General features: G+C 42.8%; 1 protein-coding gene across 1 annotated transcript in view; it reads right to left on the bottom strand.

The window, feature by feature from the left end:
- The window catches only part of cutc (cutC copper transporter homolog (E. coli)), a 29696-nt gene extending 4262 nt beyond the window's left edge, over nt 1-25434 (bottom strand). The window contains exons 1-8 of the mRNA XM_056270195.1: nt 25356-25434; nt 23723-23792; nt 23491-23550; nt 22129-22338; nt 21544-21579; nt 21323-21456; nt 17036-17063; nt 16759-16864 (exon numbers count right to left, since the gene is read on the bottom strand). Of these exons, the coding sequence (XP_056126170.1) occupies nt 16759-16864; nt 17036-17063; nt 21323-21456; nt 21544-21579; nt 22129-22338; nt 23491-23550; nt 23723-23792; nt 25356-25418 (707 nt within the window). The 5' untranslated portion in view covers nt 25419-25434. The remainder of the gene's footprint in view (nt 1-16758; nt 16865-17035; nt 17064-21322; nt 21457-21543; nt 21580-22128; nt 22339-23490; nt 23551-23722; nt 23793-25355) is intronic.
- Between the last annotated feature and the right edge of the window lie 1922 nt (nt 25435-27356).

The raw sequence follows: 27356 nt of genomic DNA, 5'->3' as shown, positions 1-27356 counted from the left end.
TGTTGTGGACAACGAGAGTAGAGTTGAACAGAATGTTGTTGTGGACAGAGAGAGTAGAGTTGAACAGAATGTTGTTGTGGACAGTGAGAGTAGAGTTGAACAGAATGTTGTGGACAGCGAGAGTAGAGTTGAACAGAATGTTGTTGTGGACAGAGAGAGTAGAGATGAGCAGAATGTTGTTGTGGACAGTGAGAGTAGAGTTGAGCAGAATGTTGTTGTGGACAGTGAGAGTAGAGTTGAGCAGAATGTTGTTGTGGACAGTGAGAGTAGAGTTGAACAGAATGTTGTTGTGGACAGTGAGAGTAGAGTTGAACAGAATGTTGTTGTGGACAGTGAGAGTAGAGTTGAGCAGAATGTTGTTGTGGACAGCGAGAGTAGAGTTGAACAGAATGTTGTGGACAGAGAGAGTAGAGTTGAGCAGAATGTTGTTGTGGACAGCGAGAGTAGAGTTGAGCAGAATGTTGTGGACAGCGAGAGTAGAGTTGAACAGAATGTTGTTGTGGACAGAGAGAGTAGAGTTGAACAGAATGTTGTTGTGGACAGTGAGAGTAGAGTTGAACAGAATGTTGTTGTGGACAGTGAGAGTAGAGTTGAGCAGAATGTTGTTGTGGACAGCGAGAGTAGAGTTGAACAGAATGTTGTGGACAGAGAGAGTAGAGTTGAGCAGAATGTTGTTGTGGACAGCGAGAGTAGAGTTCAGCAAAATGTTGTGGACAGCGAGAGTAGAGTTGAGCAGAATGTTGTTGTGGACAGCGAGAGTAGAGTTGAGCAAAATGTTGTTGTGGACAGCGAGAGTAGAGTTGAGCAGAATGTTGTGGACAGCGAGAGTAGAGTTGAGCAGAATGTTGTTGTGGACAGCGAGAGTAGAGTTCAGCAAAATGTTGTGGACAGCAAGAGTAGAGTTGAGCAGAATGTTGTTGTGGACAGCGAGAGTAGAGTTGAGCAAAATGTAGTTGTGGACAGCGAGAGTAGAGTTGAGCAGAATGTTGTTGTGGACAGCGAGAGTAGAGTTGAACAGAATGTTGTGGACAGAGAGAGTAGAGTTGAAAAGAAAGTTGTTGTGGACAGCGAGAGTAGAGTTGAACAGAATGTTGTGGACAGCGAGAGTAGAGTTGAGCAGAATGTTGTGGACAGAGAGAGTAGAGTTGAGCAGAATGTTGTGGACAGCGAGAGTAGAGTTGAGCAGAATGTTGTGGACAGCGAGAGTAGAGTTGAGCAGAATGTTGTGGACAGAGAGAGTAGAGTTGAGCAGAATGTTGTGGACAGCGAGAGTAGAGTTGAGCAGAATGTTGTGGACAGCGAGAGTAGAGTTGAACAGAATGTTGTGGACAGAGAGAGTAGAGTTGAGCAGAATGTTGTTGTGGACAGCGAGAGTAGAGTTGAGCAGAATGTTGTAGACAGCGGAGTATTGTGGACAGAGAGAGTAGAGTTGAGCAGAATGTTGTTGTGGACAGCGAGAGTAGAGATGAGCAGAATGTTGTTGTGGACAGCGAGAGTAGAGTTGAACAGAATGTTGTGGACAGCGAGAGTAGAGTTGAGCAGAATGTTGTGGACAGAGAGAGTAGAGTTGAGCAGAATGTTGTGGACAGCGAGAGCAGAGTTGAACAGAATGTTGTGGACAGCGAGAGTAGAGTTGAGCAGAATGTTGTTGTGGACAGCGAGAGTAGAGTTGAGCAAAATGTTGTTGTGGACAGCGAGAGTAGAGTTGAGCAGAATGTTGTGGACAGCGAGAGTAGAGTTGAGCAGAATGTTGTGGACAGCGAGAGTAGAGTTGAACAGAATGTTGTGGACAGAGAGAGTAGAGTTGAGCAGAATGTTGTTGTGGACAGCGAGAGTAGAGTTGAGCAGAATGTTGTGGACAGCGAGAGTAGAGTTGAACAGAATGTTGTGGACAGAGAGAGTAGAGTTGAGCAGAATGTTGTTGTGGACAGTGAGAGTAGAGTTGAGCAGAATGTTGTTGTGGACAGTGAGAGTAGAGATGAGCAGAATGTTGTTGTGAACAGTGAGAGTAGAGTTGAACAGAATGTTGTGTCAAGTCAAGTCAAGTCATCTTCATTTATATAGCGCTTTTAACAATGAATTGTTTCAAAGCAGCTTTACAGAGATAAACATATAATTTAAGGTAACAGATTGTTTTGGCGTTATAGCGGTTCTTGAATAATGTTACTTCCAGCTAAAGTTAACTTTGATTGATTCACCTCCGTCGAAATGATCAGACTTTAAACGCGAACCTGTGATTAACGCTGACGGCGTTCACATGCTCATTCAGAATTCTATAGTTATGTGCTTTTTAAAATATGTGCGCAGGTTTGTAATTTATACAACCCAGCCTAAACAAACTACTTTTCTTGCCTATAAATTTTGATACAGAATTTTGTTTTATTTTATCACTTCGGGGTACGCGAGCCGGAATTCACAGCGCTTTATTTGTAGAGTGGGAAAGGGATCCTCCATAGGGAGAGGATAGTGGATACTTCAGCACTGCATTGTCATCGGGTCCAGGCGAATCTCCTTCGTCAGATCTGGACACGGCCTGGATCCGGCAGGCTGCGGGAAAACCTCGAGATAAACAAAGACACTAATATTAGCGTAGATGCCATTCTTCTTATGATGTAGCGAGTACATCAAGATTTAAGGGAAGTGTTCCCAGTTCCGGCTGACCTAATCTATGCAGCCTAGCATTGAATTTATAGAAGTCTATAATGTATTATGTGTATGCTAGGTCAAAGAGATGTGTTTTTAGTCTAGCTTTGAACTGACAGAGTGTGTCTGCTTCCCGGACAATGGTAGGAAGACTGTTCCAAAGTTTTGGTGCTAAATAGGAAAAGGATCTACCGCCAGCAGTCGATTTAGATATTCTAGGTATTATCAACTGGCCGGAATTTTGAGATCGCAATAGACGTGAAGGACTATAATGCGTTAAGAGCTCGCTCAAGTACTGCGGAGCTAAACCATTTAGTGCTTTGTAGGTAATCAACAATATTTTAAAATTTATACGATGTTTAATAGGGAGCAAATGCAGTGTTGACAGAACCGGGCTAATATGGTCATATTTCCTGGTTCTGGTAAGAACTCGAGCTGCGGCATTTTGAACTAGCTGTAGTTTGTTTATTAAGCGTGCAGGGCAACCACCCAGTAGAGCATTACAATAATCTAGCCTTGAGGTCATGAACGCATGGACTAATTGTTCCGCATTTCCCAATGAGAGCATATGGCGTAATTTAGATATATTTTTAAGATGGAAAAATGCAGTTTTACAGATACTAGACACGTGGCTTTCAAAAGAAAGGTTGATATCAAAGAGCACACCCAGGTTCCTAACCGACGACGAAGACTTGACAGAGCAGCCATTAAGTGTTAGACAGTATTCTGGGTTATTACGTGTGGAAGTTTTTTGTCCAATAATTAGAATCTCTGTCTTTTCAGAATTTAGTAGTAGGAAATTACTAGTCATCCAATTTTTTATATCAGCTATGCATTCCGTTAATTTTGTGAATTGGTAAGTTTCGTTTGGGTTTTGAAGAAATATACAGCTGAGTATCATCGGCATAACAGTGAAAGCTAACTGTGGACAGCGAGAGTAGAGTTGAGCAAAATGTTGTTGTGGACAGCGAGAGTAGAGTTGAGCAGAATGTTGTTGTGGACAGCGAGAGTAGAGTTGAACAGAATGTTGTGGACAGCGAGAGTAGAGTTGAGCAAAATGTTGTTGTGGACAGCGAGAGTAGAGTTGAGCAGGATGTTGTTGTGGACAGCAAGAGTAGAGTTGAGCAGAATGTTGTTGTGGACAGCGAGAGTAGAGTTGAGCAAAATGTTGTTGTGGACAGCAAGAGTAGAGTTGAGCAGAATGTTGTTGTGGACAGCGAGAGTAGAGTTGAGCAGAATGTTGTTGTGGACAGCGAGAGTAGAGTTGAGCAGAATGTTGTTGTGGACAGAGAGAGTAGAGTTGAGCAGAATGTTGTTGTGGACAGCGAGAGTAGAGTTGAACAGAATGTTGTTGTGGACAGCGAGAGTAGAGTTGAGCAGAATGTTGTTGTGGACAGCGAGAGCAGAGTTGAGCAGAATGTTGTGGACAGAGAGTAGAGTTGAACAGAATGTTGTTGTGGACAGCGAGAGTAGAGTTGAGCAGAATGTTGTTGTGGACAGCGAGAGTAGAGTTGAGCAAAATGTTGTTGTGGACAGCGAGAGTAGAGTTGAGCAGAATGTTGTTGTGGACAGCGAGAGTAGAGTTGAGCAGAATGTTGTTGTGGACAGCGAGAGTAGAGTTGAGCAGAATGTTGTTGTGGACAGCGAGAGTAGAGTTGAACAGAATGTTGTTGTGGACAGAGAGAGCAGAGTTGAGCAGAATGTTGTTGTGGACAGCGAGAGTAGAGTTGAGCAGAATGTTGTTGTGGACAGCGAGAGTAGAGTTGAGCAGAATGTTGTTGTGGACAGCGAGAGTAGAGTTGAGCAGAATGTTGTTGTGGACAGAGAGAGTAGAGTTGAGCAGAATGTTGTTGTGGACAGCGAGAGTAGAGTTGAACAAAATGTTGTTGTGGACAGCGAGAGTAGAGTTGAGCAGAATGTTGTTGTGGACAGCGAGAGTAGAGTTGAGCAAAATGTTGTTGTGGACAGCGAGAGTAGAGTTGAGCAGAATGTTGTTGTGGACAGCGAGAGTAGAGTTGAGCAGAATGTTGTTGTGGACAGCGAGAGTAGAGTTGAGCAGAATGTTGTTGTGGACAGCGAGAGTAGAGTTGAACAGAATGTTGTGGACAGCGAGAGTAGAGTTGAACAGAATGTTGTGGACAGCGAGAGTAGAGTTGAACAGAATGTTGTGGACAGCGAGAGTAGAGTTGAGCAGAATGTTGTGGACAGCGAGAGTAGAGTTGAACAGAATGTTGTGGACAGCGAGAGTAGAGTTGAACAGAATGTTGTGGACAGCGAGAGTAGAGTTGAGCAGAATGTTGTTGTGGACAGCGAGAGTAGAGTTGAACAGAATGTTGTGGACAGCGAGAGTAGAGTTGAACAGAATGTTGTGGACAGCGAGAGTAGAGTTGAACAGAATGTTGTGGACAGCTAGGGGTGGGAGAAAAAATCGATCCATCGATGCATCGCGATTCTCTCTCCAACGATTCTGGATCGTTTCTGAGCTTAGTTTTTAACCAGATGTGCGATGACGTTGAGTTTGCTTTAGAAACACCCGTATTCTGCTTGCTTCCAATTCCTCACACACATACACCACTCGAACCTTCCGTAAATAATCTTTCATAAAGTTCGGAAAGGTTGAAGCGAATTACAAGGACATTCACAGGCTTCATTGCACAGGATACGCTGTGAGAGACGCGCGCTTTCTTTGATGTTACACTTGAAGTGTGCTGTCTCGCCCGTCGGTATTTTCCTTACAAATGCTCTACGAAGTCATCGTTTATGTGGTTTGGAATGCAGTGGACTTTATATTTAAAATATGAACCTCACTAACAGAAGGCTGCTTTCAATTTCAAATGCTGACGCGCGCTTTGTTTGTGTCGTGAGACTGCTCGCGCATGCGGCTGTGCGACTCCGTGTAGTGGTTTAATGTAGCCTACTTGTGCAAAATTAACGTAAACACAGCCAGTTATGTCTTAAGGGATTAAACGGACAGGACACACCGCATTACTTCTTTTATTTCAAAAGAGATGCGTGCGTGAATGCAGCTTAATAGATCTCCCGCAGTCTATGATGTCATAGTAAAAAACAACAGTAAAGATGAAGAAAAATCACTCACAGTTCTTGAATGGAAAACGTTCAGATAATCTATAGGCTACTGAAAGCTCTTTTTGTTTGTTGTTTGTTATATTTTTCAATGCTCCTCTTTATTATTTGTTATATTAGTTAGCCTATATTAGTTTAAAATTCTTAACATACAACTGTTTTAATAAAAAACAATTAATTTGTAATTATTTTTAAAAAAAGTACTTAATTACTCATGTAAACTAATTAATTAATAAGGGGGGGGGGGGGGGGTAGATAAAGAATCGTTCTGGAATCGGATCGTGACTCCCAGAATCGGAATCGGATCGGATCGTGAGGTGACCAAAGATTCCCACCCCTATGGACAGCGAGAGTAGAGTTGAACAGAATGTTGTGGACAGAGAGAGTAGAGTTGAACAGAATGTTGTGGACAGCGAGAGTAGAGTTGAACAGAATGTTGTGGACAGAGAGAGTAGAGTTGAGCAGAATGTTGTTGTGGACAGTGAGAGTAGAGATGAGCAGAATGTTGTTGTGGACAGCGAGAGTAGAGTTGAACAGAATGTTGTGGACAGCGAGAGTAGAGTTGAGCAAAATGTTGTTGTGGACAGAGAGAGTAGAGTTGAGCAGAATGTTGTGGACAGAGAGAGTAGAGTTGAACAGAATGTTGTGGACAGAGAGAGTAGAGTTGAACAGAATGTTGTGGACAGAGAGAGTAGAGTTGAGCAGAATGTTTTTGTGGACAGTGAGAGTAGAGATGAGCAGAATGTTGTTGTGGACAGCGAGAGTAGAGTTGAACAGAATGTTGTGGACAGTGAGAGTAGAGTTGAGCAAAATGTTGTTGTGGACAGAGAGAGTAGAGTTGAGCAGAATGTTGTGGACAGAGAGAGTAGAGTTGAACAGAATGTTGTGGACAGCGAGAGTAGAGTTGAGCAGAATGTTGTGGACAGAGAGAGTAGAGTTGAACAGAATGTTGTGGACAGTGAGAGTAGAGTTGAACAGAATGTTGTGGACAGCGAGAGTAGAGTTGAACAGAATGTTGTGGACAGAGAGAGTAGAGTTGAGCAGAATGTTGTTGTGGACAGCGAGAGTAGAGTTGAACAGAATGTTGTTGTGGACAGCGAGAGTAGAGTTGAACAGAAAGTTGATGTGGACAGAGAGAGTAGAGTTGAGCAGAATGTTGTTGTGGACAGCGAGAGTAGAGTTCAGCAAAATGTTGTGGACAGCGAGAGTAGAGTTGAGCAGAATGTTGTTGTGGACAGCGAGAGTAGAGTTGAACAGAATGTTGTGGACAGTGAGAGTAGAGTTGAGCAAAATGTTGTTGTGGACAGAGAGAGTAGAGTTGAGCAGAATGTTGTGGACAGAGAGAGTAGAGTTGAACAGAATGTTGTGGACAGCGAGAGTAGAGTTGAGCAGAATGTTGTGGACAGAGAGAGTAGAGTTGAACAGAATGTTGTTGTGGACAGTGAGAGTAGAGATGAGCAGAATGTTGTTGTGGACAGCGAGAGTAGAGTTGAACAGAATGTTGTGGACAGCGAGAGTAGAGTTGAGCAAAATGTTGTTGTGGACAGAGAGAGTAGAGTTGAGCAGAATGTTGTGGACAGAGAGAGTAGAGTTGAACAGAATGTTGTGGACAGAGAGAGTAGAGTTGAACAGAATGTTGTGGACAGAGAGAGTAGAGTTGAGCAGAATATTTTTGTGGACAGTGAGAGTAGAGATGAGCAGAATGTTGTTGTGGACAGCGAGAGTAGAGTTGAACAGAATGTTGTTGTGGACAGAGAGAGTAGAGTTGAGCAGAATGTTGTTGTGGACAGCGAGAGTAGAGTTGAGCAGAATGTTGTTGTGGACAGCGAGAGTAGAGTTGAGCAGAATGTTGTTGTGGACAGAGAGAGTAGAGTTGAGCAGAATGTTGTTGTGGACAGCGAGAGTAGAGTTGAACAAAATGTTGTTGTGGACAGCGAGAGTAGAGTTGAGCAGAATGTTGTTGTGGACAGCGAGAGTAGAGTTGAGCAAAATGTTGTTGTGGACAGCGAGAGTAGAGTTGAGCAGAATGTTGTTGTGGACAGCGAGAGTAGAGTTGAGCAGAATGTTGTTGTGGACAGCGAGAGTAGAGTTGAGCAGAATGTTGTTGTGGACAGCGAGAGTAGAGTTGAACAGAATGTTGTGGACAGCGAGAGTAGAGTTGAACAGAATGTTGTGGACAGAGAGAGTAGAGTTGAGCAGAATGTTGTTGTGGACAGTGAGAGTAGAGTTGAGCAGAATGTTGTGGACAGCGAGAGTAGAGTTGAACAGAATGTTGTGGACAGAGAGAGTAGAGTTGAGCAGAATGTTGTTGTGGACAGCGAGAGTAGAGTTGAACAGAATGTTGTTGTGGACAGCGAGAATAGAGTTGAGCAGAATGTTGTTGTGGACAGAGAGAGTAGAGTTGAACAGAATGTTGTTGTGGACAGAGAGAGTAGAGTGGACAGAGAGAGTAGAGTTGAGCAGAATGTTGTTGTGGACAGAGAGAGTAGAGTTGAACAGAATGTTGTTGTGGACAGTGAGAATAGAGTTGAGCAGAATGTTGTTGTGGACAGAGAGAGTAGAGTTGAACAGAATGTTGTTGTGGACAGAGAGAGTAGAGTGGACAGTGAGAGTAGAGTTGAGCAGAATGTTGTTGTGGACAGAGAGAGTAGAGTTGAGCAGAATGTTTATGTGGACAGAGAGAGTAGAGTTGAGCAGAATGTTGTTGTGGACAGAGAGAGTACAGTTGAACAGAATGTTGTTGTGGACAGAGAGAGTAGAGTTGAACAGAATGTTGATGTGGACAGAGAGAGAAGAGTTGAGCAGAATGTTGTTGTGGACAGAGAGAGTAGAGTTGAACAGAATGTTGTTGTGGACAGTGAGAATAGAGTTGAGCAGAATGTTGTTGTGGACAGAGAGAGAAGAGTTGAGCAGAATGTTGTTGTGGACAGAGAGAGTAGAGTTGAGCAGAATGTTGTTGTGGACAGCGAGAGTAGAGTTGAGCAGAATGTTGTTGTGGACAGCGAGAGTAGAGTTGAGCAGAATGTTGTGGACAGCGAGAGTAGAGTTGAACAGAATGTTGTTGTGGACAGCGAGAGTAGAGTTGAGCAGAATGTTGTTGTGGACAGCGAGAGTAGAGTTGAGCAGAATGTTGTGGACAGCGAGAGTAGAGTTGAACAGAATGTTGTTGTGGACAGAGAGAGTAGAGTTGAGCAGAATGTTGTTGTGGACAGCGAGAGTAGAGTTGAGCAGAATGTTGTTGTGGACAGCGAGAGTAGAGTTGAACAGAATGTTGTGGACAGCGAGAGTAGAGTTGAACAGAATGTTGTGGACAGCGAGAGTAGAGTTGAACAGAATGTTGTTGTGGACAGTAAGAGTAGAGTTGAACAGAATGTTGTGGTGGACAGTGAGAGTAGAGTTGAACAGAATGTTGTTGTGGACAGCGAGAGTAGAGTTGAGCAGAATGTTGTGGACAGCGAGAGTAGAGTTGAGCAGAATGTTGTTGTGGACAGCGAGAGTAGAGTTGAGCAGAATGTTGTTGTGGACAGCGAGAGTAGAGTTGAGCAGAATGTTGTTGTGGACAGCGAGAGTAGAGTTGAGCAGAATGTTGTTGTGGACAGCGAGAGTAGAGTTGAACAGAATGTTGTGGTGGACAGTGAGAGTAGAGTTGAGCAGAATGTTGTTGTGGACAGCGAGAGTAGAGTTGAGCAGAATGTTGTTGTGGACAGTGAGAGTAGAGTTGAGCAGAATGTTGTTGTGGACAGCGAGAGTAGAGTTGAACAGAATGTTGTGGACAGCGAGAGTAGAGTTGAACAGAATGTTGTGGACAGCGAGAGTAGAGTTGAACAGAATGTTGTGGACAGCTAGGGGTGGGAGAAAAAATCGATCCATCGATGCATCGCGATTCTCTCTCCAACGATTCTGGATCGTTTCTGAGCTTAGTTTTTAACCAGATGTGCGATGACGTTGAGTTTGCTTTAGAAACACCCGTATTCTGCTTGCTTCCAATTCCTCACACACATACACCACTCGAACCTTCCGTAAATAATCTTTCATAAAGTTCGGAAAGGTTGAAGCGAATTACAAGGACATTCACAGGCTTCATTGCACAGGATACGCTGTGAGAGACGCGCGCTTTCTTTGATGTTACACTTGAAGTGTGCTGTCTCGCCCGTCGGTATTTTCCTTACAAATGCTCTACGAAGTCATCGTTTATGTGGTTTGGAATGCAGTGGACTTTATATTTAAAATATGAACCTCACTAACAGAAGGCTGCTTTCAATTTCAAATGCTGACGCGCGCTTTGTTTGTGTCGTGAGACTGCTCGCGCATGCGGCTGTGCGACTCCGTGTAGTGGTTTAATGTAGCCTACTTGTGCAAAATTAACGTAAACACAGCCAGTTATGTCTTAAGGGATTAAACGGACAGGACACACCGCATTACTTCTTTTATTTCAAAAGAGATGCGTGCGTGAATGCAGCTTAATAGATCTCCCGCAGTCTATGATGTCATAGTAAAAAACAACAGTAAAGATGAAGAAAAATCACTCACAGTTCTTGAATGGAAAACGTTCAGATAATCTATAGGCTACTGAAAGCTCTTTTTGTTTGTTGTTTGTTATATTTTTCAATGCTCCTCTTTATTATTTGTTATATTAGTTAGCCTATATTAGTTTAAAATTCTTAACATACAACTGTTTTAATAAAAAACAATTAATTTGTAATTATTTTTAAAAAAAGTACTTAATTACTCATGTAAACTAATTAATTAATAAGGGGGGGGGGGGGGGGGGGGGGGGGGTAGATAAAGAATCGTTCTGGAATCGGATCGTGACTCCCAGAATCGGAATCGGATCGGATCGTGAGGTGACCAAAGATTCCCACCCCTATGGACAGCGAGAGTAGAGTTGAACAGAATGTTGTGGACAGAGAGAGTAGAGTTGAACAGAATGTTGTGGACAGCGAGAGTAGAGTTGAACAGAATGTTGTGGACAGAGAGAGTAGAGTTGAGCAGAATGTTGTTGTGGACAGTGAGAGTAGAGATGAGCAGAATGTTGTTGTGGACAGCGAGAGTAGAGTTGAACAGAATGTTGTGGACAGCGAGAGTAGAGTTGAGCAAAATGTTGTTGTGGACAGAGAGAGTAGAGTTGAGCAGAATGTTGTGGACAGAGAGAGTAGAGTTGAACAGAATGTTGTGGACAGAGAGAGTAGAGTTGAACAGAATGTTGTGGACAGAGAGAGTAGAGTTGAGCAGAATGTTTTTGTGGACAGTGAGAGTAGAGATGAGCAGAATGTTGTTGTGGACAGCGAGAGTAGAGTTGAACAGAATGTTGTGGACAGTGAGAGTAGAGTTGAGCAAAATGTTGTTGTGGACAGAGAGAGTAGAGTTGAGCAGAATGTTGTGGACAGAGAGAGTAGAGTTGAACAGAATGTTGTGGACAGCGAGAGTAGAGTTGAGCAGAATGTTGTGGACAGAGAGAGTAGAGTTGAACAGAATGTTGTGGACAGTGAGAGTAGAGTTGAACAGAATGTTGTGGACAGCGAGAGTAGAGTTGAACAGAATGTTGTGGACAGAGAGAGTAGAGTTGAGCAGAATGTTGTTGTGGACAGCGAGAGTAGAGTTGAACAGAATGTTGTTGTGGACAGCGAGAGTAGAGTTGAACAGAAAGTTGATGTGGACAGAGAGAGTAGAGTTGAGCAGAATGTTGTTGTGGACAGCGAGAGTAGAGTTCAGCAAAATGTTGTGGACAGCGAGAGTAGAGTTGAGCAGAATGTTGTTGTGGACAGCGAGAGTAGAGTTGAGCAGAATGTTGTTGTGGACAGCGAAAGTAGAGTTGAACAGAATGTTGTTGTGGACAGTGAGAGTAGAGTTGAACAGAATGTTATTTGTGGACAGAGAGAGTAGAGTTGAACAGAATGTTGTTGTGGACAGCGAGAGTAGAGTTGAACAGAATGTTGTTGTGGACAGTAAGAGTAGAGTTGAACAGAATGTTGTGGACAGTGAGAGTAGAGATGAGCAGAATGTTGTTGTGGACAGCGAGAGTAGAGTTGAGCAGAATGTTGTTGTGGACAGCGAGAGTAGAGTTCAGAAAAATGTTGTGGACAGCGAAAGTAGAGTTGAGCAGAATATTGTTGTGGACAGCGAGAGTAGAGTTGAGCAGAATGTTGTGGACAGCGAGAGTAGAGTTGAACAGAATGTTGTGGACAGCGAGAGTAGAGTTGAACAGAATGTTGTGGACAGAGAGAGTAGAGTTGAGCAGAATGTTGTTGTGGACAGTGAGAGTAGAGTTGAGCAGAATGTTGTTGTGGACAGCGAGAGTAGAGTTGAACAGAATGTTGTGGACAGAGAGAGTAGACTTGAGCAGAATGTTGTTGTGGACAGCGAGAGTAGAGTTCAGCAAAATGTTGTGGACAGCGAGAGTAGAGTTGAGCAGAATGTTGTTGTGGACAGCGAGAGTAGAGTTGAGCAGAATGTTGTTGTGGACAGCGAGAGTAGAGTTGAACAGAATGTTGTTGTGGACAGTGAGAGTAGAGTTGAACAGAATGTTGTTGTGGACAGCGAGAGTAGAGTTGAACAGAATGTTGTTGTGGACAGTAAGAGTAGAGTTGAACAGAATGTTGTGGACAGTGAGAGTAGAGATGAGCAGAATGTTGTTGTGGACAGCGAGAGTAGAGTTGAGCAGAATGTTGTTGTGGACAGTGAGAGTAGAGTTGAACAGAAGGTTGTGGACAGAGAGAGTAGAGTTGAACAGAATGTTGTTGTGGACAGTGAGAGTAGAGTTGAACAGAACGTTGTTGTGGACAGTGAGAGTAGAGTTGAACAGAATGTTGTGGACAGAGAGAGTAGAGTTAAACAGAATGTTGATGTGGACAGTGAGAGTAGAGTTGAACAGAATGTTGTTGTGGACAGAGAGAGTAGAGTTGAACAGAATGTTGTGGACAGAGAGAGTAGAGTTGAACAGAATGTTGTGGACAGAAAGAGTAGAGTTAAACAGAATGTTGATGTGGACAGTGAGAGTAGAGTTGAACAGAATGTTGTTGTGGACAGTGAGAGTAGAGTTGAACAGAATGTTGTTGTGGACAGTGAGAGTAGAGTTGAACAGAATGTTGTTGTGGACAGTGAGAGTAGAATTGAACAGAATGTTGTTGTGGACAGTAAGAGTAGAGTTGAACAGAATGTTGTGGACAGAGAGAGTAGAGTTAAACAGAATGTTGATGTGGACAGTGAGAGTAGAGTTGAACAGAATGTTGTTGTGGACAGTGAGAGTAGAGTTGAACAGAATGTTGTGGACAGAGAGAGTAGAGTTAAACAGAATGTTGTTGTGGACAGTGAGAGTAGACTTGAACAGAATGTTGTTGTGGACAGTGAGAGTAGAGTTGAACAGAATGTTGTGGACAGCGAGAGTAGAGTTAAACAGAATGTTGTTGTGGACAGTGAGAGTAGAGTTGAACAGAATGTTGTTGTGGACAGTGAGAATAGAGTTGAACAGAATGTTGTTGTGGACAGCGAAAGTAGAGTTGAGCAGAATGTTGTTGTGGACAGTGAGAGTAGAGTTGAACAGAATGTTGTGGTGGACAGTGAGAGTAGAGTTGAGCAGAATGTTGTTGTGGACAGTGAGAATAGATTTGAGCAGAATGTTGTTGTGGACAGAGAGAGTAGAGTTGAGCAGAATGTTGTGGTGGACAGTGAGAATAGAGTTGAGCAGAATGTTGTTGTGGACAGCGAGAGTAGAGTTGAACAGAATGTTGTGGTGGACAGTGAGAGTAGAGTTGAGCAGAATGTTGTGGTGGACAGTGAGAATAGAGTTGAACAGAATGTTGTGGTGGACAGTGAGAGTAGAGTTGAGCAGAATGTTGTGGTGGACAGTGAGAGTAGAGTTGAGCAGAATGTTGTTGTGGACAGCGAGAGTAGAGTTGAGCAGAATGTTGTTGTGGACAGTGAGAGTAGAGTTGAACAGAATGTTGTGGTGGACAGTGAGAGTAGAGTTGAGCAGAATGTTGTGGTGGACAGTGAGAATAGAGTTGAGCAGAATGTTGTTGTGGACAGTGAGAGTAGAGATGAGCAGAATGTTGTTGTGGACAGTGAGAGTAGAGTTGAGCAGAATGTTGTTGTGGACAGCGAAAGTAGAGTTGAGCAGAATGTTGTTGTGGACAGTGAGAGTAGAGTTGAACAGAATGTTGTTGTGGACAGTGAGAGTAGAGTTGAACAGAATGTTGTTGTGGACAGCGAGAGTAGAGTTGAACAGAATGTTGTTGTGGACAGAGAGAGTAGAGTTGAACAGAATGTTCTTGTGGACAGTGAGAGTAGAGTTGAACAGAATGTTGTTGTGGACAGTGAGAGTAGAGTTGAGCAGAATGTTGTTGTGGACAGCGAGAGTAGAGTTGAGCAGAATGTTGTTGTGGACAGAGAGAGTAGAGTTGAGCAGAATGTTGTGGACAGAGAGAGTAGAGTTGAGCAGAATGTTGTTGTGGACAGTGAGAGTAGAGTTGAGCAGAATGTTGTGGTGGACAGTGAGAGTAGAGTTGAGCAGAATGTTGTTGTGGACAGCGAGAGTAGAGTTGAGCAGAATGTTGTTGTGGACAGTGAGAGTAGAGTTGAGCAGAATGTTGTTGTGGACAGTGAGAGTAGAGATGAGCAGAATGTTGTTGTGGACAGTGAGAGTAGAGTTGAACAGAATGTTGTTGTGGACAGCGAGAATAGAGTTGAGCAGAATGTTGTTGTGGACAGCGAGAGTAGAGTTGAACAGAATGTTGTTGTGGACAGCGAGAGTAGAGTTGAACAGAATGTTGTTGTGGACAGCGAGAGTAGAGTTGAACAGAATGTTGTTGTGGACAGTGAGAGTAGAGTTGAACAGAATGTTGTTGTGGACAGTGAGAGTAGAGTTGAACAGAATGTTGTTGTGGACAGCGAGAGTAGAGTTGAACAGAATGTTGTTGTGGACAGAGAGAGTAGAGTTGAACAGAATGTTGTTGTGGACAGTGAGAGTAGAGTTGAACAGAATGTTGTTGTGGACAGAGAGAGTAGAGTTGAGCAGAATGTTGTTGTGGACAGCGAGAGTAGAGTTGAGCAGAATGTTGTTGTGGACAGAGAGAGTAGAGTTGAGCAGAATGTTGTGGACAGAGAGAGTAGAGTTGAGCAGAATGTTGTTGTGGACAGTGAGAGTAGAGTTGAGCAGAATGTTGTTGTGGACAGTGAGAGTAGAGTTGAGCAGAATGTTGTTGTGGACAGCGAGAGTAGAGTTGAGCAGAATGTTGTTGTGGACAGAGAGAGTAGAGTTGAACAGAATGTTGTGGTGGACAGTGAGAATAGAGTTGAGCAGAATGTTGTTGTGGACAGTGAGAGTAGAGATGAGCAGAATGTTGTTGTGGACAGTGAGAGTAGAGTTGAACAGAATGTTGTGGACAGCGAGAGTAGAGTTGAGCAAAATGTTGTTGTGGACAGCGAGAGTAGAGTTGAGCAGAATGTTGTTGTGGACAGCGAAAGTAGAGTTGAGCAGAATGTTGTTGTGGACAGTGAGAGTAGAGTTGAACAGAATGTTGTTGTGGACAGCGAGAGTAGAGTTGAACAGAATGTTGTTGTGGACAGCGAGAGTAGAGTTGAGCAGAATGTTGTTGTGGACAGCGAGAGTAGAGTTGAACAGAATGTTGTTGTGGACAGCGAGAGTAGAGTTGAACAGAATGTTGTTGTGGACAGCGAGAGTAGAGTTGAACAGAATGTTGTTGTGGACAGCGAGAGTAGAGTTGAACAGAATGTTGTTGTGGACAGCGAGAGTAGAGTTGAACAGAATGTTGTTGTGGACAGAGAGAGTAGAGTTGAGCAGAATGTTGTTGTGGACAGTGAGAGTAGAGTTGAGCAGAATGTTGTTGTGGACAGTGAGAGTAGAGTTAAACAGAATGTTGTGGACAGCGAGAGTAGAGTTGAGCAAAATGTTGTTGTGGACAGCGAAAGTAGAGTTGAGCAGAATGTTGTTGTGGACAGCGAGAGTAGAGTTGAGCAAAATGTTGTTGTGGACAGCGAAAGTAGAGTTGAGCAGAATGTTGTTGTGGACAGAGAGAGTAGAGTTGAGCAGAATGTTGTTGTGGACAGTGAGAGTAGAGTTGAACAGAATGTTGTGGACAGCGAGAGTAGAGTTGAACAGAATGTTGTTGTGGACAGAGAGAGTAGAGTTAAACAGAATGTTGTGGACAGCGAGAGTAGAGTTGAGCAAAATGTTGTTGTGGACAGCGAGAGTAGAGTTGAGCAGAATGTTGTTGTGAGAGTAGAGTTGAACAGAATGTTGTGGACAGCGAGAGTAGAGTTGAACAGAATGTTGTTGTGGACAGAGAGAGTAGAGTTGAGCAGAATGTTGTTGTGGACAGTGAGAGTAGAGTTGAACAGAATGTTGTGGACAGCGAGAGTAGAGTTGAACAGAATGTTGTTGTGGACAGAGAGAGTAGAGTTGAGCAGAATGTTGTTGTGGACAGTGAGAGTAGAGTTGAACAGAATGTTGTTGTGGACAGTGAGAGTAGAGTTGAACAGAATGTTGTGGACAGCGAGAGTAGAGTTGAGCAGAATGTTGTTGTGGACAGCGAGAGTAGAGTTGAACAGAATGTTGTTGTGGACAGTGAGAGTAGAGTTGAGCAGAATGTTGTTGTGGACAGAGAGAGTAGAGTTGAGCAGAATGTTGTTGTGGACAGTGAGAGTAGAGTTGAGCAGAATGTTGTTGTGGACAGTGAGAGTAGAGTTGAGCAGAATGTTGTTGTGGACAGAGAGAGTAGAGTTGAGCAGAATGTTGTTGTGGACAGAGAGAGTAGAGTTGAACAGAATGTTGTTGTGGACAGTGAGAGTAGAGTTGAGCAGAATGTTGTTGTGGACAGTGAGAGTAGAGTTGAACAGAATGTTGTTGTGGACAGTGAGAGTAGAGTTGAACAGAATGTTGTGGACAGCGAGAGTAGAGTTGAGCAGAATGTTGTTGTGGACAGCGAGAGTAGAGTTGAACAGAATGTTGTTGTGGACAGTGAGAGTAGAGTTGAGCAGAATGTTGTTGTGGACAGTGAGAATAGAGTTGAACACCTGAACTTCATGCTGGAGTCTTTGCTGGAGCGAGCGGAGCAGTGAAACTCCTGAGCGCCCGAGCCCTCGAGGATCCTCTGAAGGTTTCTCTCGGTGATTCCCCCGCCTGCACACACACACACACACACGCACACACACACACGCACACACACACGCGCACACACACACACACACACACACGCACACACACACACACACACACACGCAAACATCATCAGGAGCTCGTCTGGACACTGCAGGTGTTATTACATTAACGAGGAACTAGATTCAAACATACCTGGCATTATTGCTATTCTGCCTTTTGCCTATTAGAGTGAAGAGAGAAAATGCATTACAGTTGGAATGTTTTGTCATAAAAGCAAATATAATATAATGGAAACAAGTCAAAATATCAATTCATAACTTCTGAGCACAACATTTTCAGCGCACTTGTCATAAAGCTACTCTGTGGTTGTCTTGTGTGTTTCGGGACAGCCTTCGATGCTCTGGTCGATCGCCACTGAAGGATGAAACTGAACTGATGCAGAACATTATACCTTCTACTGAACGTCTTTATTAGGGCTGTCCAATAAAATTTGAAATTCGAATATTCGTCGAATTAAAAAAAATTGCACATTCGAATGCAAAAAGCGTGCATTCGAATTTTTGGTGTGTCAAGAGTCGCTCGCGTGAGACATGATGATGCCGTCACTGACACGGTGTGTTTCTGTTAGCTTATCCAGTATACAGTGTGTGTGTGTTTATCAGCTGAAACACTGTGAAGAGAAAGCACTCAGCGTGTGTGTGTGTGTGTGTGTATCAGCTAAAACAGAAAGCGCTCAGCACTCGCTCAGATCAAGAGCGTCTGGTGTTTTGATGAACTGTATGTAGATGTAGTGAGCAGATGAGAGTGTTTCTGAATCTCAGTGTGTGTGTGTGTGTGTGTGTGTGTGTGTGTGTGTGTGTGTGTGTGTGTGTGTGTGTGTGTGTGTGTGTGTGTGTGTGTGTGTGTGTGTTTTGATGAACTGTATGTACCGTAGATGTAGTGAGCAGAAGAGAGTGTTTCTGAATGGCAGTTTGCTGTTGTGTGTTCATGTAGTAACGTTACATTACACTGTGTGTCGAAGTGTGTTTTCTCAGGTTACTGATGCACAAACACAGTTTAACGCACTATTGTAGCCTAATTTTACTTGCATGCACATTGAGGAAATTATATGTTATTTAAAGGTCCCCTGACATGGGGTTATTTTATTATTTTATAATGTTTCCTGGGTTGCCCTTATATTGTTAGTATGTTTTTTTAGATAAAAAATAGTCATAATTTAGAAATAAAAGGCATTTTTCCTAGCCTGATTTTAGCCTCTGATTTGAACGCTCTGTTTGAAGGGGCGTGTCTGCTGTGGGATTCAGTGGAACCGCCCACTGCTGTGATTGGCTGACATGCTTGCATATGAAATAGCTACGCATTACATGTGAAACTTTCTTGAATACTTTTACTACAGCTATTATACATTTTTACTATTACAGCTATCGAGATTAACGAATCGTGAGAAGTTTTTAAAGTATTTAGATCTGATACTATAGCCGTGATGAGCATTGAGCAGCAGATCACAGTCTGTTGATCGCGAGAATGAAGATCTTATCTTTGCAACGCAGTTTCTGCACTCTCTCTAATGCTTTCACCAATGCAAACACGATGATGTACATACAGTAAGAGCTTCGTTGTGCAGTAACGTGCGTCATTGATTTTATAACGAGTTGTCCAGATAAACTCGCGCTGTGTGGAAAGATTGTTCTTTGATCGCTTTCTGTATAATTTGTTCAGAATTTAAATAAGATTATTTTCATCCTACTAAAAGAAACGATGTGAAGTTGATATTTTAGTCACTGGCTTGACTTACTGATGCATAAACAGTATTGAACGATTTTGAAGTACCTGTCTGAACTTGAACAATTAGGCTACACATCAGAAATTGTTGCTTGGTAGCTCGATCGATTTATTTTCAGACGTTCATCGAGTTGAGGAAACATGTTTGGACCATACAAAACTTTGGGAAGTTGTGTCGGCGCATTTCCAGAGAAAATAAAATTAACCCATTGTTTCTTCAGAGGCTCGGATGAAGGAACTAAAGAATACTTTTGTGTTCATTTGTACATCCGAACACTGATCAACTTCCATGCTTCGCTCGTTTGCAAGCCATGATATCTCTCGAGGAAAAACTCAAATCTCAAAGCTATTTCTCTAGGAAAAACTAAAATCGCGCCGGCGCGTTCGTACTTCCTGTTCCTAGCTCGTTTTCTCATGGGCAAGCCGAATTCTCCGGGCGGGCAAAGCAGAGAAAGGGGAGGTAACCTTTCCTCATTATGACGTCATAAGGAGGAGATTCAAGATCAGCGGGTCTGAGCTGCAGAGAAGAGAAAAATACCCAAAGCTCGGTTTACACAGATTGAAAATTCTAGACACGAGGGGACCAAATACAGGCTAGGGGAACTAATATTAATGTTAAAAACCCTCAGAAACTGAAGATTTCATGTCAGGGGACCTTTAAGAACAAAATTGTTTCAAAAGTTAATGCACTTTAAATAGTGAATGTCGTTTAATTTTAATAAAAGATGCGATGCTTGATTTGGTTTATATTTGCTTTTCTTGTGGACACAGGAGACAATACAGTACTTTTTCCCTCTAACATTAAAGGTGCAGTCTGTAAGAATGACACTAGTGGCAGTGATGGAGTACTCGAGTCCTGGACTCGGACTCGAGTCCGACTCGAGTCCTTATTCTCTGGACTCGAGTCCGACTCGACACTTCATTCTCTGGACTCGTGACTCGACTCGGACTCGCGGACTGATGACTATACTTGGACTCGGACTCGAGAATATATAAAATCGGACTTGAGCATTCATCAAATGAATGACATTGTTTCTGACTAAATAGGTTATAAAAAATGTATATAAGATGTTAAACTTTTCCTGTTTCGGGGTCCAAGACCGGCCGTGATCTATTTTTTCCCCCACAGACACTGCTACCGCTCGCTCTCCTCGCTTGACAACACACTCACTGACGTCACTCACTTTACACCGCATTCTCGTGAGAGAGTTAACGTAACACTCATTTAACACTAGATAAGTTCCTCTACATCTAATCAGTAATTTCGATTTTGGCACGCTTTGCAGCAGCTGAGCTGACCACTAAGGAGCGAACGTACAGTGACGTGACATTAAAAGGTACCAGATTTAAACTGTGCTTTCGTGCTATGGCTGGCGCTGAGCCAAAATCAGACGCGCTCAGCGCTTAATCCCGCTTATCATACAATAACACAATTATGTTTATTTTAGCTAACAAACTAGACGGCGACCTTGACTATGTCACACATCGCAACCACTCTTTTCCTGCGGAGTTACAACTGCTTATAGCACTTCATTTTCTGTTTTTTTTGCCGCAGTTACATTGGGATTTAGTTTGCTTTTCAAAATTTCAAAATTGTTTTTCTTTTACCATATTCGTCAAGAAGAATGCATTTCTCCTCCTCTGTCCAATTAGGCTTTCTTTTTTGTTTTCTTTATCCATTCCACTTGACTGATCATCCAAAAATGTATTTAAACAATTAAATAAATAATCGTGCCACAGCTAGTTGACAATGATTTGAACTAAGGTCAAAGGCAATTCTAGTGATATCATGAACATGTCTAGCTGCAAGAAAGAGTGCCTAAAAAATGTTGCTTGATTTGGCTTAAGTGTATATAATTTCGACTCGGACTTGAACACGGGACTCGAGACTCGACTCGGACTTGAACTCAGGTAATGGTGACTCGACTCGGACTCTTCTTTGGTGACTCGGACTTGGACTCGAACACTGGGACTCGAGACTCGACTCGGACTCGACAGTTGGTGACTCGACTACAACACTGACTAGTGGTGAAAAGAGGTACTGCAGTCCGATTCAACATATCAGAGATCGTGGTTTCTCCCGCCTCCACAGACTCACGGGTCGCCAGTTTGAGACACGCAACAGGAACGAGCGCAATGGACAATGAAAATTGGCACATTGGAAACGTGCGGTATCACAGATCAAAACAATAACAAACATTCCAGCCTGGAAACACACATTTCAGAGTAAAATAACCGGCTGTAGAAGTGTTTCTCAGAGAAACGAGTGTGTGAACTCAGCATGTTTCCTCAATATATGCAAACAGATTATGGTATTTTTATGCTTTAGTAGAGTGAAAAGGTTACACACAGCACCTTTAAATATTGCCTTTACAATTTGAATGTACAAAATTATAAACGCAACACTTTTGTTTTTGCCCCCATTTTTCATGAGCTGAACTCAAAGATCTAAGACTTCTTCTATGTACACAAAAGGCCTATTTCTCTCAAATATTGTTCACAAATCTGTCTAAATGTGTGTTAGTGAGCACTTCTTTGCCGAGATAATCCATCCACCTCACAGGTGTGGCATATCAAGATGCTGAGATTAGACAGCAGGATTATCGCACAGGTGTGCCTTAGGCTGTCCACAATAAAAGGCAACTCTAAAATGGATTCCATTTAGCTTAGAGTAGTCCAGATGAAGTGCCACCTGACCTGTTCCACCAGTCGTTTGATCACAGGTAAGCCTTCCAGTGCAGAGCTGTCACAGCCACTGGTCAGAACCCTCTCGAAGCCCAGCGAGACCAGAACCTCCAGCGCAGCCACTGGATCCTGGACCATATCGAAGGCTGAAGGACACAGGAGTTCTTCAGAGAATGACCTCTTACTGCTGTTTATTACACACTCATCATCCTGTTCAGTAAGAGCCGTTTTACCTCTGTGGAATGTAACCGGTAGAGGTCGACAAGCCGCTGTGGAGAACAGAGATAAAGCATCCGACGGCTGTTAAATATAAATAACAAATAAAAATAAAATAAAAAATAAATAAATATATGCATTACTAAAACATGATGTGTTCACATTCCCACTTATAAGAATTTACTTTGGGAGCAAGAATTGAAAATAATGGGTAAAAGAAAAATTTCTTTAAAAAACAAAACATTTTCTCTCTGATAACATTGGGGAAAGAAATGATCAATTAAAATTGAAGATAAAACTTGGCAATTTTGCAAGAGATTTGGAAATATGCTCAAATGATAGAACTCTGTAATCATACAAAACCAATTCAGTAATACACATCCATCCATCCATCCATCCTTCCATCCATCCATCCATCCATCCATCCTTCCATCCATCCACCCACCCACCCATCCTTCCATCCATCCATCCATCCTTCCATCCTTCCACCCACCCATCCATCCATCCATCCAAACTTCCATCCTTAAAATGACTTTTCCTCTTTGGTCCGGTCCAAAGAGCCCAGAGCTGTAGGCGTCAGTGAAACTGCGGTGATGTCTTACCCATCAGCTCGACGCAGAGCTCAGTGTCCACTCGGCCGTCCCCCGTCAGCGCCCCGAACACCAGCCCGTCGGCCCGGTGACTCTTCATCAGCTCCATGTCCCTCTTCATCACCTCCACCTCCCAGTGCGAATACATGAAGTCTCCTCCACGGGGCCGGATCATCACGTACACCGGGACCCGCACGCTCTCCTTCACCACCTGCAGCAGACCTGAGTACACACACACACACACACACACACACACTGAGGATCATCACGAACACCGGGACCCGCACGCTCTCCTTCACCACCTGCAGCAGACCTGAGCACACACACACACACACACACACACACACACTGAGGATCATCACGAACACCGGGACCCGCACGCTCTCCTTCACCACCTGCAGCAGACCTGAGCACACACACACACACACACACACTGAGGATCATCAAGAACACCACACACACACACACACACACACACAAACTGAGGATCATCACGTACATCGGGACCCGCACGCTCTCCTTCACCACCTGCAGCAGACCTGAGCACACACACACACACACACACACACACACACTGAAGATCATCAAGAACACCACACACACACACACACACACACACACACACACACACACAAACTGAGGATCATCACGAATACCACACACACACACTGAGGATCATCACGTACACCAGGACCCGCACGCTCTCCTTCACCACCTGCAGCAGACCTGAGCACACACACACACACGGAGGATCATCCCGAACACCACACACACACACACACACACACACACACACACACTGAGGATCATCACGTACACCGGGACCCGCACGCTCTCCTTCACCACCTGCAGCAGACCTGAGCACACACACACACACACACACACACTGAGGATCATCACGAACACCGGGACCCGCACGCTCTCCTTCACCACCTGCAGCAGACCTGAGCACACACACACACGCTACTAACTAACTCAACCAGGCCCCGCCCCTTTATTCTGCGTATGAATTATTATAATGAGAAATATTGTGACGTGTTCGTTTTCCGGAAGAAACTCAAGACTACAATGGAGGCGTTTCAGGAGTTCAGAAACACTGACACTCATATAGAGAATAACTCCCTTTTTCATGATCAAACAGCAACATCACACACTAAAGAAAGATGAACATGGGAAAACAGAGTAGATCCTCTTCATCGTCTGTGGTTTAAAGAACCCCTCTGAACTGATGGTCTCAGGTGTGTGTGTGTGTGTGTGTGTGTGTGTGTGTGTGTGTGTGTGTGTGTGTGTGTGTGTGTGTGTGTGTGTGTGTGTGTGTGTGTGTGTGTGTGTGTGTGTGTGTGTGTGTGTGTGTGTGTGTGTGTGTGTTTTGACCTGTACTGGGCGTCGTCCCTCCCTCCAGCAGGTTACCGCACAGCTCGATACGACCCGCTCCTGAACACACACACACACACACACACACACACACACACACGATAACACATGAGAGCTGCCCAAAAAACAATTACAAAACACTCAACAGAAATGTGCAATATTCAATGCCACCAATCTGAAGATATATATAATTTTCACTAAACTATATTCAAGAATATGTGTGAACTTGTACCTCCCCTCTCTGCGTTTACGGCTGACTCGACTGAGTCCACACACACCTCCATCAGGAGACCGTCACACATCTGAAACACACACACACACACCTGCTGGCTTTACACTGCAAAACTGACACACAAGCTGCATATTACACCACAAAAACATATACACAAACTGAGAAGAGTTGGCATTTACACCGAAACCAAAAATTATTCAGACTACCAGATAGTTCTATAGTTCATTTCTGTAAGTGAGGAGAGCAAAATAAAGTAAACTGTGACATATTATACCCAAATATTCTTCATACAGTGACTACCTGTAAAAATTTGGGACCAAATATGATTCCTCCACTTTGAGCTGATCATGTTCTGCTGAAGTGTGTTTTCTGTAATTGCTAATGCTCTTTTTACACACAGACTGAACAACATGAAGCATTGCTTGGTCACTGGTTGAGCTAAACTGGTATTATCTAATTGTGGAGTTAAATTTAACAGCTGACAGATATTCAACATAATTCATGTGTGAGAGTCTAACAGAAGGACAGACAAAACCAGTGAAATATCCACTGATCTGATAACTCTGAGTTCTGCTCATGTTTTATTACCATTTTCTAACTTATAGCGAATAAACTGTGATAATGTGAGAAATGTTGAAGGTGTCTGAAATCTGAATAAATTTTGGTTTGACTGTATGTATTCACACATGAACTGTAATAGAAGTCATGATTGAAGCAAGAAACAATATGGAAACATAAAATTGTAAATAGGATTCTAAATAAAAATATTACAATATAATAATATGTTCTAATGACAACCGCCAGGTTTAAGGCTGGTCTGATGCTGTACATTCCCAGCTAACAGGGAACGTTCCCACAACGCTCACTAATGTTTTGCAATGTTATGTGAAACGTTCTTTAAAATACATTTATAGAACATTCTTATATTAATAATATTTTATATGCATTTTCATGATGCTGAGAGAAAACGTTCTTAGAACAACATTCTTGAAACATGTTAATGATGTTTGCTCTTAAATATTCTCTATGTTAACAGGAAATGTCCTTAGCTAGAACAACAACATCAAGTATTATGTTGTTGTTGATTTTTGCTATTCCAACGTTCTCGGAATGTTACAAATAAACATTAAAATAACGTTGAACTGCGAACAAAAGTAAGTTTGTACTAACATTATCGTATCCTTTCAATAGTGTTCTAATCACGACAAGAAATGTAGACATTTCAGAAACATTGTCAATCACTATTCACGCTTTTAGAACATGAAGTGTTAGCTGGGTTTAGACACACACAAAGACTCGGACTTTATAATGTCAGTTCAGTCTTGGGGAACACAGATCGTGTTCACTAGGCGTCAGAGAGAGGAGAGAGGGGTTTAGTGGTCCACAGTCGCTCAGTAACATCAGACCAGTGGCACTGAAACCACTTTATTATATACTTTAGCTGCCATACTGCACGGCTTTTATGGGGGTTTGGAACCATTTGAAAATCAAATAAAAGCAAATGATAGAAGCGTGTTAAAATGTCATACATACTACAATGCCTCCTTAAAGGTCACGTTTATGTATTATTACTGAAATCATGAAATGGTCGTGTTTGTTTTCACATATAATGACCGATCGTGTTCTCTGTTACCTCGCGTGAGCGTCCAGCGCCGGAAGCGTTTCTCACTGTCAAACTCTCGCGAGATTCACACATGTCGAGATTCACACTGTTCTGGGGAGACTTGTAAACAGCTTGTAAACTGAACTAGTTTGCTACTTTGCTAAAGAGTTCGGGTAAAATCCATGGTAAAATCACCAGACGTTATGCTGCTCGTGAGTGTGTGTGTGTGTGTGTGTGTGTGTGTGTGTGTGTGTGTGTGTGGACTCTGTTTAGGCGCGTCGCGTTGGGCGTCAAAAGCACATAATCAGTGACGCCTACAACAGTTGTTAACAAAAGACTATTGCTAACGTTCCCATTAAGTTCCCATTAACGTTCCCATGAACACGTTATTTCTGAATGTTCTTTTCTTTGTGTTAAATGTTTAAAAACGTTCTTGGTTATGCGAACGTTAAGGACACATTCCATTCATTCTGCAAACATTTTGGGAATGTTACTTTGGAATCTTCTCTTAATGTTCTGAAAGTAGCAACTTTTGAAAAATTAACATACAGCTAAAACTTTCCATGAACGATAAATAACGTTTTTGTGCTAACGTTTTGTGAACACAATTAGAGAATATAACTAAAGACTATAAAGTATGAAGACTATAAAGAAGAGGTCAAGTCTGAAGAAGACCCTCATCAGATTTTAAACCAGATGTAACTGTCTCATAGTCGTGTAAATCCTCTGTATGTCAGATTTCTGCAATCTCAGAAGGCTTGTCCTCATGCAAGAGAGTTTGATTTCATCCCTAATTTCTAAGTGGTTAAACTGGCGGTGTTAAAACTGACAAACTTCAGAACAAAAGCGCAACACTCACTCTACGAACATAGACATAGAGAGGGAAAAAATTATATCAATAAAACATAAAATAATCAATTTCTTGATGGGGTCCCTGTTGACATCTAGACTTGCATCTCAAATGAACATAAACTGACTGTAGTTCGACCCATGGTCTCTCCTATGTTGCTCGGAAAGTATAAAATTATAAGGAAAACAAGAAAAAATTGATGCAACCACCGTATTGCCGCTCTTTTTCGACCCAAGGAGAACATTTTAAACTAAACAGAATCATCAACAACAGAATCAAAGAGCCAGAGCAACAGTTACAATCTTCTTTTATCCTTTCCCTGACCATGTGACTAAAACCCAAATGAGAGACATTCAAACTGACCAATCAGATAAACACAACTGATAATCCCCCACGGTAGTAAAGGTGTGACAATTCATAGACCCCCGAAGAACACACACCTTGATCATATCGGCCCCTCGACTCCAAACGGGCTCTGGGGAACGGGAAACTGTAAAGCAAATGTCTTTGTTCATTTCAAATATCTTGGATTATTTTCAATCCTACACCAGAAAACATGAAAAGTGAAACTCAGTAACTTAGTTTTGGTGAGCCTTTCTCTGCATGCAAGCATGTCAAAAAATAAGAATAATCAGATTTCGCTCCTTCTGACGTATGAAGAGGATCTTATTCTAATATTAGCGGCCCTTAATCTGCACGTTTACACTCACAGAGAGACCGTTCTGACGCAACGGCAGAAGTATAAGCATGTTTATATAATCATATATTCACTGAGTGATTCACATATATTTTTAAATCATATGTTGCTGTGACGTGAGCGTTTCCCAGTTCCTTCTAGTGTGTTCTGATGTCTGAGAGTAATCTCTGAACGAGGAGCGAGAGGACCGGCTCTTGTGTTGGGGGAACGGCTAATAGAAGAGGTCAAGACCCTCATCAGATGAGTGTGTAAGAGCCATTATGCTCTATAGTGTCTGCTGTAGTTCCACTGGGAAACACTGGGTGGAGTATGGGCTTAATGTGGTAACCAGAGAGCAAGAGACGTCAGTTTTTGTCAAATTGACATAGAGAGTGCATCATCTTTTCCTTTTCTGTGTCACTGTTGGACATAAAGCTGGTAAGTGTACGATGACAGAAGCTCACTGATCTGTATTTAAAAGTATTCTTTGTAGATATGATTAAAT

The sequence above is a fragment of the Rhinichthys klamathensis genome, unplaced genomic scaffold (assembly GCF_029890125.1).
Source record: "Rhinichthys klamathensis goyatoka isolate OS25496 unplaced genomic scaffold, OSU_Roscu_1.1 h1tg000298l_1, whole genome shotgun sequence".
NCBI classification, from domain to species: domain Eukaryota; kingdom Metazoa; phylum Chordata; class Actinopteri; order Cypriniformes; family Leuciscidae; genus Rhinichthys; species Rhinichthys klamathensis.
This window is presented reverse-complemented; position numbering and strand designations above follow the sequence as displayed.